This window comes from Aquarana catesbeiana, linkage group LG07 (assembly GCF_042186555.1).
Source record: "Aquarana catesbeiana isolate 2022-GZ linkage group LG07, ASM4218655v1, whole genome shotgun sequence".
Classification (NCBI taxonomy): Eukaryota; Metazoa; Chordata; class Amphibia; order Anura; family Ranidae; genus Aquarana; species Aquarana catesbeiana.
In genome coordinates, this window is record NC_133330.1 from 94,190,234 (window position 1) to 94,207,424 (window position 17,191).

General features: G+C 41.4%; 1 protein-coding gene across 2 annotated transcripts in view; it reads left to right on the top strand.

Annotated features, from left to right (window-relative positions):
- Positions 1–603: 603 nt before the first annotated feature.
- CACNG2 (calcium voltage-gated channel auxiliary subunit gamma 2) overlaps positions 604–17,191 on the top strand; it is a 286,653-nt gene continuing 270,065 nt past the window's right edge. Inside the window, exon 1 of one of the 2 annotated variants that reach the window (XM_073592500.1) lies at positions 604–1,895. In XM_073592500.1, coding sequence (XP_073448601.1) covers positions 1,685–1,895 — 211 coding nt within the window. In that variant the 5' untranslated portion in view covers positions 604–1,684. The remainder of the gene's footprint in view (positions 1,896–17,191) is intronic. The other variant, XM_073592501.1, reaches the window with a different exon arrangement.

The following is a 17,191-nucleotide window of genomic DNA, read 5'->3' on the forward strand; positions in this document are numbered from 1 at the left end:
TGAAGCCAATTAGAGCTTCCGGCTCAAATCATGTGCTTCACAAAAAAAAAGAAAAAAAAGTAGAACTCTATGCGTCCGGCGCCCTGCATGGAGATTAGGGGCTGGCGCATAGAGATTTGGGGGGGGGTGCCCCTGCGCCCCTTATGGATGGGCCGCCGCTGGAAGTTATGTCTATTTCAGAGTTGATTGTTTTGATCGAATCACCCATTGACCAGATAATAAAATCAAAGCGTGTATGTCGACCATCGATCAATTTGATTATAAGATTAAATTGTGAAAATTCAGATGTGATTAATAATTTACATTCGTATTTATTGATCGAAATCCACTTCCCCGTGTGTGGCATATCGATCAAACGGGTTGTGGGATATAGATTGGTTATTCCTATAAGAAGAGATCGATTGGAAAAGAAAACGATCATTTATTGAAGCATGTATGGCCACCATTAGGCTGATTGCAATGAAAAGGACACCCATTGTTGAAAGGAGACACAATAAATAAAAACACAGACACTGCTGATACAAGAGGTGTAAATTGGGGGTGCAGACTCTCATCTGAGATATAGTTTGACTTGGGGGGGGAGGGAGATAAAAAGGGGGGGCTGTAAGATCTGACACCCCCCAATCCCTCCTAGAAGCTGAGCGGGGTGGTGACTTAGGACAGCAATGAGAGGAGGGACATGAAGGTTTCCAGTACAGGAGGTCCTACATGAAAGTGCTCTCCAGCAGCAGCAGCAGCAGCGCTGGTGTCTAGGAGCTGTCCATTGTAGGAGCTGTCCGTTCCAGGAGCTGTCTATACTCGGAGCTGTCCATTTCAGCACCACGTCCTCCATCATCACTTCCATGCAGCAGCGGCGGAGGAAGCCCAGCCGACACCGCCAGCCTGGACAGCGCACAGGGGGCCTCGCACTGCTGATCCTCACCGACACCACCATGGATTGCAAAAGCCGCAGTCCGTCTCCAGCCAAAGCTTCCAGCATCCACAGGATACTTGTGCTGTAATCAACAGCAGGGGAGGAATCCCACACTCCATCAGACACACACACAACAGCAGACAACCAGAAGAGGGGAGAAGAAAAGATCTGTCAAGAGCAGAAAAAAAAAAAAAAACACAAGAAAAAAAAAAACCTCAGATTTTTTTTTTCCCCCTTTTTTACATGGCGCAGGCTGCAGAGCAAAAGAAGGAAAGCAGATCCTGCATCCCTAACCCTAAAGCCTCCCCTTGCTGCCTTGGTCCTGATGCTGCTGATGGTTGGTGATGAGAAGGCTGTTGTTTTATTCCTGCCGACAAGAGATTCCCAATTAGCCATCACTTATGGAAACTGAAGATCAGAATTTTAGGAAAAGGGATTAAGAGAGATTAGAGCCTCTCTGTCTGTTAGCTGCTATCCTGTGTGTTGTCAGTCTGTCTGCACTATTTTCATATTCTTTTTTTTTTTTGCCCCCCCCCCCCCTTTTTTTCCTGCAAACCTGCATTTGGACATGATCTGATGGACAACGAGCTCTCCATCCACAAACCTTCCAGGTTTACTTTTGCTATTTTTCTATTAGGATACCTCATCTTTTTGGGCACTATCCACTGCTAGCTGAGACCCCCCAGGTCCCCCCCCCCCTATCTACCACCTATTCAGCTCCTGCACCCCCCTACACCAGAAGACTGTTGGATGTCTATAGAATGAAGAATTATGGGTCTGTTTGATAGAGGTGTTCAGATGCTCCTGACCACTGTGGGAGCATTCGCTGCATTCAGTTTAATGACAATTGCTGTGGGCACAGACTACTGGTTATACTCCAGAGGGGTCTGCAAGAGCAAATCTATAAGTGAAAATGAAACCAGCAAAAAGAATGAAGAAGTCATGACCCATTCTGGATTGTGGAGAACATGTTGCCTTGAAGGTATTTTGGTGACTGGCTAAAAAGCCTTTTTTTTCTTCTCTTACATTTTTTTCACCCTCCTCCTATCTTCCCTGCTCCCCTCCCTCTCCCCAGAATCAGAAAACTACATATTCCTCCATCTTATCATTTCATTTTTTTAAACAAGGGGTGGCTAGACTAAGCTAATAAACTGGAAGGGGGGGAGAGGGGGAGGGGTGATTGGAGAGAGACTGATCCACTTCCAGCGGTTCATTGTGATGATGTGAATGATAGATTTTGTTAAGATGGAAGCAGTGGGGCACAGAGTGTAGTAAAAGGTGTGTAGAATACATTACTCTGACTACATGGTGTGTGCGGTGGTGTGGGAGGCTTTTCAGCTGCACTGAACCATGCCTTCTCAGCTATGGAGCAGTGCTAGAAATGGGAGACTGCAACCATACCTGAGCAGGCTAAAGCCTCCTATGTAAAATGGATGTCAAGCATTGGTGATCAAGAAATCAATGAGAATAGATTAAGTGCTGTACAGGCCCAAAGCCCCCTACTTACTCTACATCTGCAGGTAAGGGTAGGTCTGCCAATGGTGTGAGAGTAGACGTTACATAGCGCTGCAGCCTTAAAGGGGTTGTCTGTTAGCATTAGCTTATTCAGCTTCTAAAGATTATATATATATATATATATATATATATATATATATATATATACTGATATGTTGTGAATAGTAGGTTGGGGCCTTGTGAGCTAATTGGCTATTTGCAAAAAGATTGCGCTATGGTATCTGTGTGTGTTTGTATGTATATATATATATATATATATATATATATATATACACACACACACAATCATTGTTATTTTGAAAAAAGACATAAGTCCAACCTTCCAATATCCAAATAAACAAACAGAATAAATAGAAAACCTCCATATACAGTTGACCCAGAGAAAGGCAAAAAAAATCCTATAGAGCATGGTCCAGTTTGCTCCAGTGGGTCCATTTGTGTATAGTGTGTGTTTGTATATGTAATATATATATATATATATATATATATATATATATATATATATATATATATATATTGCCATTTTAATGTCTCTTTTATTGCTGGTCATTACAGTATATGTTCAACTGCATTGTGTTATAATGTTATAAGAGGCCTATGGCTGTTATGTTATTCCCTTTATTACTTTGCCGTGTTGCTGATAGCTGCTTCATAGTAGATTGGAAACCCCTCACCCACCCTTCCTTCCTTCCTTTAAGCATGTGTCCAGCCAGAAAGCCCTGCAGTGCATTGCCATGTAAGCGGAAGGGTTAAACACAGCCCACTTGAAGGGAGATGAGGACTGTGTGCCAGGCAGAGTGAGGTAACAGTATGATTAGTATAGTGGTACACAGACCACCCAGCCCCTCCCCCACCACTCCCCTTTTCAATCACTGCAGGTCAGCAATCCAGCCTTACAACACAGTAAACGCATACATACACAAAACACTGGATGCAATATGATATGTATGGGAACTGAATATACAGCACCACTTTAAAATTATTCCAAAAGATGGTACAAAATTTTTCATTTTCCATAAGCAGAGGAAAAACGCCATAGAATAGACCCTGCATATTCTGTCTTTGCTAAATGTACAAAATGTTGTGTGAACCGCTACTCCTGTGTATGTTTATTGCTAACCTTGGCTGAGATTGGAACAGATTGCCAGCACACATGTCCACGCACATATACTAAAAAACACACACTATACAGCGTATGCCAAGCACATACACACAGCACCACACACCATATGTAGGGTCCAGACCTTGCAGAGCTGCAGACACAAAATTTAGACACATATGTTCACAAATGATTTGCAAACAACATACCCTTTACACCTCCTACACATATACTTTTTCTTACATTGCACACATTCAGATATGGCCAGACAGCCATGAACCCAACTCGGTCTACACCGGGTGTACACTTAGACATATAAATGCCAAAGTGAGCTGGATACAGCTTCTTATATTTCATGTCACAAAATGTAAAAAAAAAAAATGCACATATACACAATAAGGTGTATGTGTCAAATGTTCTTCTTTTGGCCACAAAAAAATGAAAATGATGCTAAACAGTTGCTTTTTTTTCTATAATTAATGAGAATAAAAAAACAAAAGTCACAAACTCACAAACTCACATACCCACATAGATCGAACATTACACCTACTACAAGTACCAAACCACTGATAAATGTCTGTAAGCCTAGACAAATCTAAAAGGTCACTACAGTACAGGTACAGACATACGAGACTTACACTACATATTGGGATTTAAAGGCAAGGTAAATGTGATATATATATATATATATATATATATATATATATATATACACACACACACACACACACACACACACACACACACAGACACACACACACACAGACACACACACATGTCTTCCTAGTATAATATCACCTCCACCAGCTATCAAGACAGACACACAGTCTCCAGCGCAGGCTGTCAGCCTGTGGGACATTTTGGCCCTTCCTTCTCTGGAGCTGGGCTGTGATGGGACATGCTCTGAATTGCTAAGTGTCTCCATTGAGCGATGAGAACAGTTTGACGCATTAAACACGCATAGCGCATCCGCTGAGCCTCTCCTCAGCCAAGCCAGCCTCTTAACATAATCTGCAGAGGAACATTGTACTGAATAGAATATGCTGTCCCTCCCCAGGCAGGAGAAAATCAATAGCTATGAATTCACCCTGATAGATCTGAGGGCCCCCCTCCTCCTCCTCCTCTTCTTCTTCTTCTTCCCTCACTCCACAGTTTCCACCATCCACAACACCTCATTCCCACCTCCCTCCTTCCAGGAAACCTTTTCAATTGATGCTCGTATTTATTAGGTGTCCCCAAAGTGGCTAGTGGTTACAATTAAACATTTATAAGATGCTCGTATGAATTTTTGTTTAAGCAGCCAGCTGTTCCATTAGACCTTTTCCATGGCTAGCGGCTTGGGCAGCCGTTGCCTGGCAGTGAAATGGTTACACTTCTTTTTTTTTTTTGGAATGGTGATGGACCCGAGGAGACAGATGGAACAGTGGGGTAGTCTGGTCAGGTTACAGTTTTTGAATGATAGTCTTTGGTGGAATGAGAATGTGGATTTTTTTCAGCATTGCAGGTGTCTACATTTTAGGAGAGGAGTTAGTGGAGATGAGAGGAGCCATGCGCAACGTTCAGTTTAACTGCCTGGTTAAGAGAAGATTGTCTAATTTTCAAAGACTGCACAGGGTGTGTGTAGAGAGAAAGAGAGAGAGCACAAGGAAAGAGGAGGGTGAAGGAAAGAGAGGGAGGAGGAGTGGGGGGGGGAGGCAAAAAGGGTGGGTGTGAGACAGGGGGAGGAAAAAAAAAAAAGAGGGAAAAGAGAAGACCTTTAGAGAGTGGGAGGACCAATGCAGAAGAGAGCAGGGAAAAAGAGATGGAGCAGAAGTCCCACTTTTGTTTTTTTAGATCTCCCTTTCTGCACAGAGAACCATGAACAGGCCTGTACATCATAAAGCATCACTGGCACTAGACCTTCATATTATATTAAGGTCACTGCACCCAGGCTATTTGGCTATAAGCATTTCTACTTAGCTGGCGCTTTTATATCTGTATACTGATGGTTAGTCAAGTGAGCCACCGCCATCAATTGCAGATATGTAAACACCAGTAAATTGAAATGCTCCAATAAAGCCTTTATCATATATATATATATATATATATATTTACAAAGTCATAACACTGTCAACGCTTCTAAGACCACCCATAGACAGGCAGATCCTATAGGTAATTATTTCATATGCCCATCCTCTAAGCTCTCGTCGAATGAAAATGAATAATGCTCCTGATTCATGCTGTATCGCAAGCCGTGGGTAAAAAAGATCTCCTCCCATTGGAAAGGAAATAATCGTAGGTTGACCTCAAGAGATTTTCCAACATGCTGGAAAATCTAAATCAACCCTGGGCTCAGCAGCTGTCACATACATACAATATGCGACAGTCGCAAGCGATGCTTAGATCACATACATAAACACTATTGGGCTATTGGAAAGTGAATGTCATAACACCACATGATATGGCTAACAGGCAACTCAGCAATATGGCTTTTCAGTTGAATAATTCAATATCTGCAGCAGCAGGGCTATAGATGTTACAGACCTAGTAAGAAGTGGTTATAAGAGGGCTCAAATCATAGGCGAAGCAGAGGGAACACTGTTATAATAATTTACAGATGAAGGCTGAGATGTAAGGGGGTGAGCTTCACTGAGGGCTTTGAAGGTCAAAGACAGAGCTTTGCATCTTATTCTCTGAGATAGAAGATGCCAGTGTAGGTATTTGTTTTATGCTGGTAGCTGTTGTATAAAGGAGTCTGCTGGCAGGGCTTTAGATTAATTGCGGTGCAGATAATCAATTGCAGAAGCAATCAAGGAAGGGATATGATGAGTAAATTAATATCTTGATTTCATTTTTATAATAACTGAAAAATTGCATAGTGGAGGCAGCGGGACTCTGAAGACTAAAGGTGAACATTAAATATGTTAAGGTCACCTCTAGACATCAGGCTTTATATACTGAATGCATAAAGAGATCAGTGATCACATCCTTATTGTTTTTGAGTTTTGTATATGCTAGAAAACAGCCAGTGTGTTAAATGAGTCTATATGTGTTCCAGTTTTGGTAAGAACAGAGAGGGAAAACCTTTGCTCTCAGATGTCATAGTGGTTATATCTTTCACTGAATGCAGTGATTTTTTTTATTCTTATTTATTCCAAACAATCTATGATACATAAAGAGGTTTCCATAAAAAATGGAAAGCCTGTCTTTGTACAGGACTCTTTCCTTTAGAAAACGGGTCCTTGCTTCTTTAGACAACAACAAGACTCCATCCTGTAGAGAAAATCCATGAACAACACATTGGGGGTTATTTACTAAAACTGGGGAGTGCAGCTCTGTGTAGAAACCAATCAGCTTCCAGGTTTTATTGTCAAAGCTTCACTGAACCAGCTGAAGTTAGAAGCTGATTGGCTGCCATGAACAGCTGCACCAGATTCTGAGTGCTCCAGTTTTAGTAAATCTCCCCCACTGAGTTGTTCTTATAGCTACTTAGTAGGATTTCATTTATTAATGTACATATATTGTAGATTGAACAGAATGAATGGTGTGTTTGAGTTTTTAGACCAGTCTTTCTCAATCAGTGTTCCATGGAACCCTAAAGTTCCTACAGAGGATGCTATGAGTTGCTTGAGCAATGAGCAATTTCTACCTCTCAGATAAAAAAACAGTGACACCAATGACTTTTGGGGAGATTTCTTCCCACTGACCACAAATGTAAGGAACACTCTTCCCACTGACCATCATGCTAATAATCAGTGAGGTGTTGATATAGTCATTTTTAGCAGGGATAACTTGAGACTTATTTAATGGGCCCCCCTATGTTGAAAAGATAGGCTGCTTTAGATAATTATCATCCCGTAGGTATTTAAAAAAATAATCTTTGTTAGTAGGCAATAAACAACATAATATTTAAAATTATACTGCCGTCAAAACTAAATCTGAAGCTGGTCATCTATGGGTCATATATTTTTGTTCAGCCAGCAAGCTGAATGAAAAAAAAAAACCAACAAATTGCTCCATCCATGCAAGCGAGGCAAATGGAGAAATCCCCCCACCAGGACATTCTAACAGCTAGACTCACTGATTAGCTGCAGCCACTGATCAACAAAAAGTTTTCTAATGATCGACTTCTGTTGAGTATGGGTGGCTACACACTGATCGAAATTTAGCCAGTCCCTGCTAAAGCGGCAGAATTTTGAGTCCTGCTTTCTTTTACCTCTTATCTGGTGATCCTGGAACACTTCTGCTGGTGATGCCGGAACACCCTCCTTGATGCCATTACTAACAAGTCACAAAAAGCAATAAGATTCAAACCTTCCTTGCAAGTCTGAATGTGATTGGAGATGCAAAAAGCACAGAGGGAGGAATTTACACAGTAGAGGATTCAGGACATACCCTCTGTAAAGCTGGATTTGCTTATACTGTTAGGGATTGCATAAAAGTTAAGTCAAGGTAAATTGAGGTAACATTCTGATTTTGGCAAAGGTGAAATGTTTACTGCATAGGCACCTCACTGAATGCTTTTAAAGAACAGTTGGACATTCAAGTACAATCTGATTGTCTTATGGATGTCTCTTGGCTCACCCCTGCAGCTCTAAAAAAAGATTACATGAGTGTTCCTATTTAGACAGTGGATCAGGAACAATGTGGTATACAAACTTTCTGGTACCTTTGTATCCTGGGGAAAGCAATAGACATCACACAAGGTTTTCAAACGAAGGACAGCTGTGAGAGAGTGTCAGAGGCTGCCCCACAGACATTAGATCGTAATCTTATGTGGCAAAAAATGGCCTGATGGGCAATTTTATTTATTACAGGCGTTTATATAATGCAGACAATTTACACAAAACTTTAAATACTATTTATTCACATCAGTCCTGTCCTCAAGGAACTTACAATATTAGGTATCTTTCTCACAAACATATATACATACAATACATGCACACTCATGGTTAGTTTCTACAAGGAGCCAATTACCTACTAGCAGGAGGAAAACAGAGTACCCAGAGTAAACCTCTGCAACCGCAGGAAAAATGTGCAAACTCTATGCAGATAGTTTTCTGAACAGAATTAGAACCAAGGACCCCAGCACTGAAAGGCAGAAGTGCTAACCACTAGGCCTCAGTGCTGATTAGATTTAGAGCTGATTTTTTTTAAAGCATTATTTTCTACTTAAACCTATGTAAACTTCAAATATTACATTTTATTGGCTGAACTAGATGGATTTCCATCTTTTTTCAACCTGACTAACTATGTAACTATGATTCCAGAGTTATGATATTTTTAAAAAAATCAAACGTCTACATAAAATAAAATCTTTTTCTCTTTAGTGTACCCCCCCAAGGCCCTGAAACATAACAAAGCATAGGGGTGCAAGTGCAACACCATAAGCCTTCGAATTTGAAACAATGCCCACTTTTTGACCATGCCTTCAGGTGTTCTTAAGCCTTTCAAGATCTACCTCCTAATTATTTGCAAATGTTGCCAACTATGTGAAAGTACCTTTTTTCCTTAGGGCAGGGGTAGGCAACCTGGGGCCCTCCAGCTGTTGTGGAACTACATTTCACATGAGGCATTACAAGGCTGGCAGTTACAAATACTGCCAGAGGCATGATGGAATTTGTAGTTCTACAACAGCTGGAGGGCCCCAGGTTGCCTACCCTGCCTTAGGGTATACAGTGGTGGATTGCATGGCACGGTAGGAGCACTGGAACAGTAAGAACAGGCACCTTATGGAACCTCAGTGCCTCTTACATACTTTACTAAACTTGTATTGCACACAGGTAGGGGGTGAGTAAAGTATTAGGTTGGGATGCCTAAGGTCTGTTGCACACAGGAGTAAAAAATGTTTTTTACTGATCTAAAATGAGATGCATTGTTGTCTATGGGACACAGCTGTGTAAAGATCAGTAATACAGTGTTGAGTACAGAGCAGTGAAACAAAAATAGAAATTTTTACATTTGAGTGCAGTAATTTACTTGCGTATTTACTCGTTTAATGTTTAAGCGAGTGAGTTATAAGTGAGTATATTACAACACTGGCAATCAAGAAGAATTTTACTCTAGGTCTTTACACTCAGTTTTAGGCCCCTTGCTCATGGGCATCACAGGTCCCTGAGTAAACATCAGTAAATTATGACACTCGTGTGCAAGGGGCCTTAATCGGTATTAAACCCCAAACCAAAAATGTAATATGTTACCAATCATTAGATGTGGTGGCTGTATTCGTTTTATTTTTTTAGGCCTTTTTCCTCTGTTTCCACCTGGTGATCTGGCCAGTAACACATCTCCTGTATTAGAGGTGCCCCCACTCTGGATTAATGAGCACAGTGACACCTTTTGACAGCAGTGTTGTCAGTCTGGGGGCAGGGGAGGTTTTTAAAATGCACTAGCAAATTTAAATAAAATAACAAATTAAAGCCACATTCCAGCTAATACTTTTTAAGCAGTTACAGCAACAGGTTTGTTCCTTTTTAGGATAAAGGTTTTACATAAATAAAAGCTGACCATTGTAAGCAGCCCTGTCAGTGGTAAATTGTTTGTCCTAACCCTCTAACAGCTACATCTTCAGGACAGCTTGTTTTGTTAAAAACAACAGACTTACTAGTAGGATCACAAGGTGAAAATATAGGAACGAAGGCATAAAAAAGAAAACCAATGCAGCCATCACATCAAAGAACTGGTAAACTGCAATATAAGAAATGTTTGCTTTTGGGTTTAATACCGCTTTAGTGCCAATTCCCATCTGCTCATTGGTGATGTGATACAGATACAGTAAAAAAAAAAGTTGTGCTTGCTGCATCCCTGATACGGTTTCCATCAAAATGCATGTTATATGTTATACAGATTTCATTAGTAATGTGCCTAAAACTCAAGAGGGAAATGAGCAGGTATTAGTAACACCTCAGAACTGTTATTTTTCGGTGCAGAATGCCATTTCCTGAGTACTACTGCGACAGGCTAATATACCATTCTGTCAAAGGCAGAGAAAGTTAGTTTGAAGTCCATTATAGGCAAAAAGGAAAAAAGACATCTGCCATGTTTCCCCGAAAATAAGCCTGAGTCTTATATTAATTTTGGATACAAAAAATACACTAGGGCTTATTTTCAGGGGATGTCCTAAAAAGTTCCATGTCTTCTCCCCCCTGTCAGGTTAGGAGTCGTATTTTTGGGAATTAAAATGTCAAAATACTATCTTAGTTAAAAAACCTTATACAATTCTGTGGTCTGTTTTATAGGGGGATTGTGCTGGTTGTAGGGTGCTGTGTGTCTCCATTTGTGGCAGTTTTATGAAAAAAAATACCTTTTTTTACAGCTCTGCTTGGGGCTCACATGATCTTCTTCAGCTCTTCTCCGCTGACGTCAGCCCACTCTGAGAACTGCAGATGGAGGGGCTGCAGACGTCAGCCGGGAGGATCAGAGAAGGAAGAGCCGCGATCCCTGCTGACGTCAGCCCGCTCCAAGCACTAAAGAGGGAGGGGCCGTCAGCCGGGTGGAGAAGGAGAGGAGAAGATCTCTGGCGGTTATAAATGGGGTATTTTACATGGTGCTGTTGCAGTGGGAGACACACTGCACCTGGGATCCCTTTCCAAAACGGATTACAGCTTTTTGCATTAACTTTGCTAGGGCTTATTTTTGGGGTAGGGCTTATATTGCAGCCCTCCCTGATAAACAAGATAGGTCTTATTTTCGGGGTAGGGCTTTTTTTCGGAGAAACACGGTATGCTGCATTCTGTCTACAGCATTAACAGGAACATTTGTTTTAATGTGTCCTCTCTGTAACATAGTTTTAGTACTAGCTCCTGCCAACAGATCCATAAATTTTTCACTTTATTTAAAAAGACCCTGCAGGTAAAAGCGCAGGAAAATCAAGTATTTTAAATGCTTACTTGCAGTGTTTTTCATTTCCATAAATTATTATGTAGCTGTTGGGGCAAGAACAAAGGGGAATAATATAAAATGTCACTTGAGTGACAGTTCTGAGACTACTGGGGGTGCTGACATTAAATCCAAGATGGTGGCACCAGCAGCAGCCTCACGGCTTTGGAATGACTACACAGGGGAGGCTTTTACAAGTAAATAACATACGTTTAATGCACATATAATATAAGGGGAAGATTTGTGTTAAAATGAATGGTCTGGCAAAAGGATCTCTATATTTAGGCAGAACTATAAGGTCTCATGCACACTGGACGTTTTTTACAGCTGCTGTTTTTGGCTTCAGGTGTTTTTTTCTGCAGCCAGTAAACTCCCCAGCATGTTATCCTATGTATCCATGCATATATTGGCTGTTATCAGCACTTTTTGCCTGGGGCGTTTTCTGGCTGAAAAGAACTAGTGGGTTTTAAGAGGAGTTAAAAGCGCTCTAACTCTGATAAAAGCTGGAAAAACTCTAAAAATGCTGAAAACGTGGCTATTCAGCATTTATTATTGCTTTTGAACCATAAGCTTTTGTGAGAGTATAGTTTTGCTAAAAAAAAAAAAAAAAAAAAAAAAAAAAAAGCTAAAAAACGCTAAAAAACGCTGAAAAACATTACTGCAAAAACGCTGAAAAACTCATTCTACATCTATAGGCTTCTACAGCTAATGCTACTGGCATTTTTATAACATCCAGTGTGCATGAAGCCTAATTTTAGACTGCAGCTGCAGCAACAGTTGTTTATTCTCTTGGAAAAAGGTTTAAACAATAAGAGTCGGTTCACACGACTTGCAGCGCGACTGCCTCAGGCGACTTGAACACAACAGCAGCGGCGACTTGCAAAACGACTTCTATATAGAAGTCAATGCAAGTCGCCTCAAGTCACCCCCAAAGTAGTACAGGAACCTTTTTCTAAGTCGAAGCGACTTGCGTCGCTCTGATTAGAACGGTTCCATTGTACAGAACAGGATGCGACTTGTCAGGCGGCTAAGTCGCCTGACAAGTCGTCCCAGTGTGAACCAGCTCTTAGGCCTCATGCACACTGAATGTTTTTACAGCTGCTTCTAGCTGCTTCTGACATTTTTTTTGCCTGCCTCTCCATGTTAGCCTATGTGACCATGCACAGATATGCTTTTAGCAGCTTTTAGTGGCAGGAGCTTTTAGAGGCGGGGAAAAACCCACTGCCAGTGCGTTTAGGAGCAGCAGAGTTTGGGCAGAAAAAATGTTTGAAGCTACTAACAGCTGCTAAAGCTGCTAACAGCTTCTAATAGCTGTTAAACATCAGTGCTTGAGCATTAATTCAAATTATTTATTCTGGCCAATGAAATTAAGTAACGCTCAAGAGATTGAAGCCGGAATCCTAAGAAGGTGTTGAAGACAGTTGCCCTGAGTTGCAATTGCAGCCGCGGACGCCATCGCGGCCACCATGGACTTTTTTTTCTGAGTATGCTGGCCTGGGCTGCTCTCTTTTCCGACTTATCACAGATAATACAGACATCCGTCCCTCCCTCACTCACCCCCAGCCCAATCATCGGATTGGCTCTGCCGCTCTGGCCTCTGCTTGACATCTTGGCTGTTCCCTGATTGGCCGCCTGCCTGTGTATGTACGTCGCTATGCAGATCCGGCCGGCGCGGCGCCAGCTCCTCCCACAGGTGCGTGCAGTCAGTCAGTGGCTGAGAATACGTTGCCAGTGCCTGGGCCTATCGCATCACAGGAGGAAATCCTGAAGAAGCACAGGTAACAGCAGTGCCAGTTAGGAGGAGAATCGCCGCTGCCGAAGAGCCCCCCCCCACGAATAAAGTTCTGCAGACGCCCATGGCTCCTGCTGTTCTCACTGAGTCTCCTGAGGAGAGAGAGAGAAGCGCTGCTGCACTCAGGCACAGCGCTGGATTAAAAAAGGATAGGTAAATACTTATGTAGGTGGGAGGGCGATACAAATACTGGGACATTTTTACCTTAATGCAGGGAATGCTTTAAGGTAAAAAATGTCCTGCCTTTAGAACCACTTTGGTTCTTTAAAGTGGGTCTTTAAATTCCACTGATAAGGGTTATGTTTCAATTGTACAATAAAAATAAAGCTATTATAAATTTACTGATGAGGTAACTCTGTAAGAATGTTTGGCAGCAGGGACACTGGACAGTAGAATCAGCTATAGAGGAACTGCATATGCTGACAGTTGCAGTCAGTGTACAACTTTAAGCTTGACATAGATGATGCGAGTTTCTTTCCTGCACCCAGGGGTTGCAGGAAAGAAAGTCGCTCAGTTCCCCATAAACACAGTCAGTGTTAATGGGGAAATCCCTCCCACAGGGCTGTTGTGTAGACTTGGGTACAATCAGCCTGCTCATACATGGTTGAATCCGCTCCTCACTGAATGTTGTTCTTTACTCGAGTCATCTTTTGCCAGCTAAATTAGATATACTGTATAATCCTTACGGGCATGTTTTGTGTGCTCAACATACACCACATGGTAGCACTGATATCCCTGTGAAGCAGTTGACTATTAGGCAGGAAATCCAAAATAGGCACTAGACGTTCAAGATCGATCTACCTGGGATTTATGTTGCAAACTGAGCACTGCCAAAATTATTATTGTCAACCCAGACCCTCTAATTCTGTCAATAAAATAGGTCTATAATGGCATGATCCAATGTAAAACGCAGACCATGTAGCACAATCTCTCAACATAGAATAAAAACAAAAATGTCTTTCAGAGGATTAGTACAGAGAAAAGTACCCAAAACTGTGTGTCATAGACAGTGGCGAAGGAGCAGGTCTAGCATATTAGTAATTGCATCTGTTCCTCTGCTAAGGGAAGCCCAGAAAGCCTACCAAGCCATATTCAAACATTCTCTCCATCACCTTGAGGAATTATGCAAATATATTGCTTAGGTGCAGTCTTTCTTAACCAGAAATCAGTGAAATCTTAAGCCGTGTACACGCGACCGGACTTTTCCACTGGACTGGTCCGACGGAACAAATCCGTTGGACAGTCCGACCGTGTGTGGGCTTCATCGGACCTTCAGCGGACTTTTTCTGTCGAAAATCAGACGGACTTTAGATTTAGAACATGTTTCAAAACTTTCCGACGGACTCGAGTCCGGTCGAAAAATCAGTTCGTCTGTATGCTAGTCCGACGGACTAAAAAGGATGCAAGGGGAGCGATTGGCTACTGGCTATGAACTTCCTTATTCTAGTCCCTTCATGCCGCATCACTTTCAAACCAACGGACTTTCGACCAGACTTTAGTCCGTTCGTGTGTGGGCAAGTCTGGTTGCTCGAAAGTCGTCGTAACTCCGTCGAAAGTCAGTCGGAAAGACCATCGGACCTTTGATGCTGAAAAGTCCGCTCGTGTGTATGCGGCATTAGAGTTCCTTCCAAAATTGCTAGGGGCTTCTTGAGCAGTGGCAGATTGATCTCCTGCTCAATGGTGCCTGCTTAGTTCCAGGTCCAACGTCATTTAGCAGACCTTCCTGAGCCTGTCCTGTCATCTCTAATTAAGTATATTTGCACCAATGTTCTTTTTACCTGTCTTTACTGTAGCTTTCGTTTAGCTTACCATCAGAGGCACTATACAGATTTTCAATGTAAGGGCATTTTTTCCACCAATTATCAATATTAGGTGGCCATTTCCCACCTGACCACCAAGGGGTCTCTTTTACAACTGACGACTAAAATATGGGGGCTTTCTCCCACTGACCACCAATGAAAGGTGGCACTTTATTGACCAGCAATGTAAGAACACCACAGTATGCACTGTCTAGAGATGTTTTCTGTCTTAGTCAACTATGCCAGGTATGGCATGTCCTTTATTTTTTTTTTATTTTTATATCTACAACTTATTGATCACTTAGCTGTAGATATAATAATTGCTACAGAGGTTCCTTGAGACCTGAAAAATATTTTATGGATTTTTCTATGGTAAAAAGTTCAGAAAGGCTGTTTTGATGTATCTCAGGGGCAAGCTTCTGGTGGTAATTGAAGGAGTACTGGTCACTCCTGCCCTCCTGTAACTAAATGTAAACTAGAGGTGGTGGAGGTCTGGAGAAGAGGAATTCTCCACTAAGGGAGAGGAAACATACTGTGCTGTGTGGGGCAGGCTATAGGAGTTGCAGCATTCAGAAGTAGGGTTTATGAGGATCCATGGTTTTAGGTACAGGAAATATTGAGGTGGGGAATGTTAGCTTTGAAAAATAAGTTTATATTTCAGGATTAAAATAGCGAGTATGGGATTAAAACTCCAAAGCCCCTGTTAGTATCTAGTACCACAGTTCCGGTCAAACTACAGCATTGAACGTTGATATAGCATGTTTAGTCAATGTTTGCATCACAAACTCCTAAATACGTTCTCATGTGGGCTGTTTGTATGATTGTATTCAATTAACTTGTGTCATTATTAATGGGATACCATCACTATAAATGCTTTTTCTACTTATTGAAAATCTTGCCTGAAAAAATGCCTGACCACTTCTCAAGGCTTAATGCTCAGTTTTGAGGTTTGCAAACCCTAGATATTATGTATGAAGTCAGCCTTACAAGTGACTGTTCATCCTGCATGCTGATCTTGCATTATCTGTGCTTTTTTTTCTTCCTGGATCAATAATCAGCCTTGCAGAACAACCAGCAAATAAAGGAAAAAAAAACAGAACAAAAATGATTAAGTATGAAACTATTTATGTTACATTGCTGCTCAAAGCCTAAGCTTGTTTAGGCCTTACTATGCATGTCATGCCTCAGTGATGTCAGTTGTTATTAATCAATTTGTAGGCTTTGTGCCTTATTGATGTCATGAGCAACCAGTAAATGGATGGACCAAATTCTCATGAATATTGAATCAGCCCACAAAATGACTGTGAATGTAGAGTGGTTCACAGCTGCAGATACTGCCATTTAATTTTCTAAAACACTTTTGTAGCCAGAGCTTAACCTGAACATTTAAAAGCCTCTGTAATAAATAGATAGATAATGTTAGTTGGCCCTTGGGCTGCCTATCAGGTTTGCAGGAGGTATGCACAGACCTGATAGGCAGGATGAGCAGTTATACAGTAACTATGTAAACTTTCAGCAACATAAAGCAGGGTGTCCACTGTCTGGACTCCGCTGGATAACCCACACTATGAGGTCACTGTGCGACAGTGTCCAAAATCCCAGGACTGTCCCACAAGATCCAGGCACTTGACAACTATGACTTCTTAGGTTACTGAGGCCTACTGTGCCTCATGGTAAATGTAGCCCTGCATGTACTGATCTAGGGGAAACAATATAGCTGGCCATATACATGGCAATTTTCAGTCAACTTCAACCACTTTTAAACTATTCGGAATCACAAATACAATCTAAGTACTTGAGAAACAAAGCAATCTACCTGCCATGAATTCAACCAAGCACCAGACTTTGAACAGTTGTAAAATCAAAACTGGGCAATAAATTACAGTTTCGTTACAGTTTATTGAAAGATCGAATTAAAATTAAATTGAACTGGAAAAACGATGGCAATTGCATGGAAAACAATCAGATTTTTCTGCTGCATTTGTTGGGATAATTTAAATCTCATTTCCTGAGAGTAGATTTAAACCACTCTATTTTTTTAACTGCTAGGTTATTTTGACATAAAATTAAATTAAACCTTCAATCGATCTATAAAGTTGCCACGTTTATAGCTTAAGAATGGTCTGAAAAAAAATCCTTTTTAGATAACTGATTTTTTTACTCCTACCCCACCCCCGGGTTAGCCAAAGGAAGTTTACGCAGGTTGCACTGTGCCC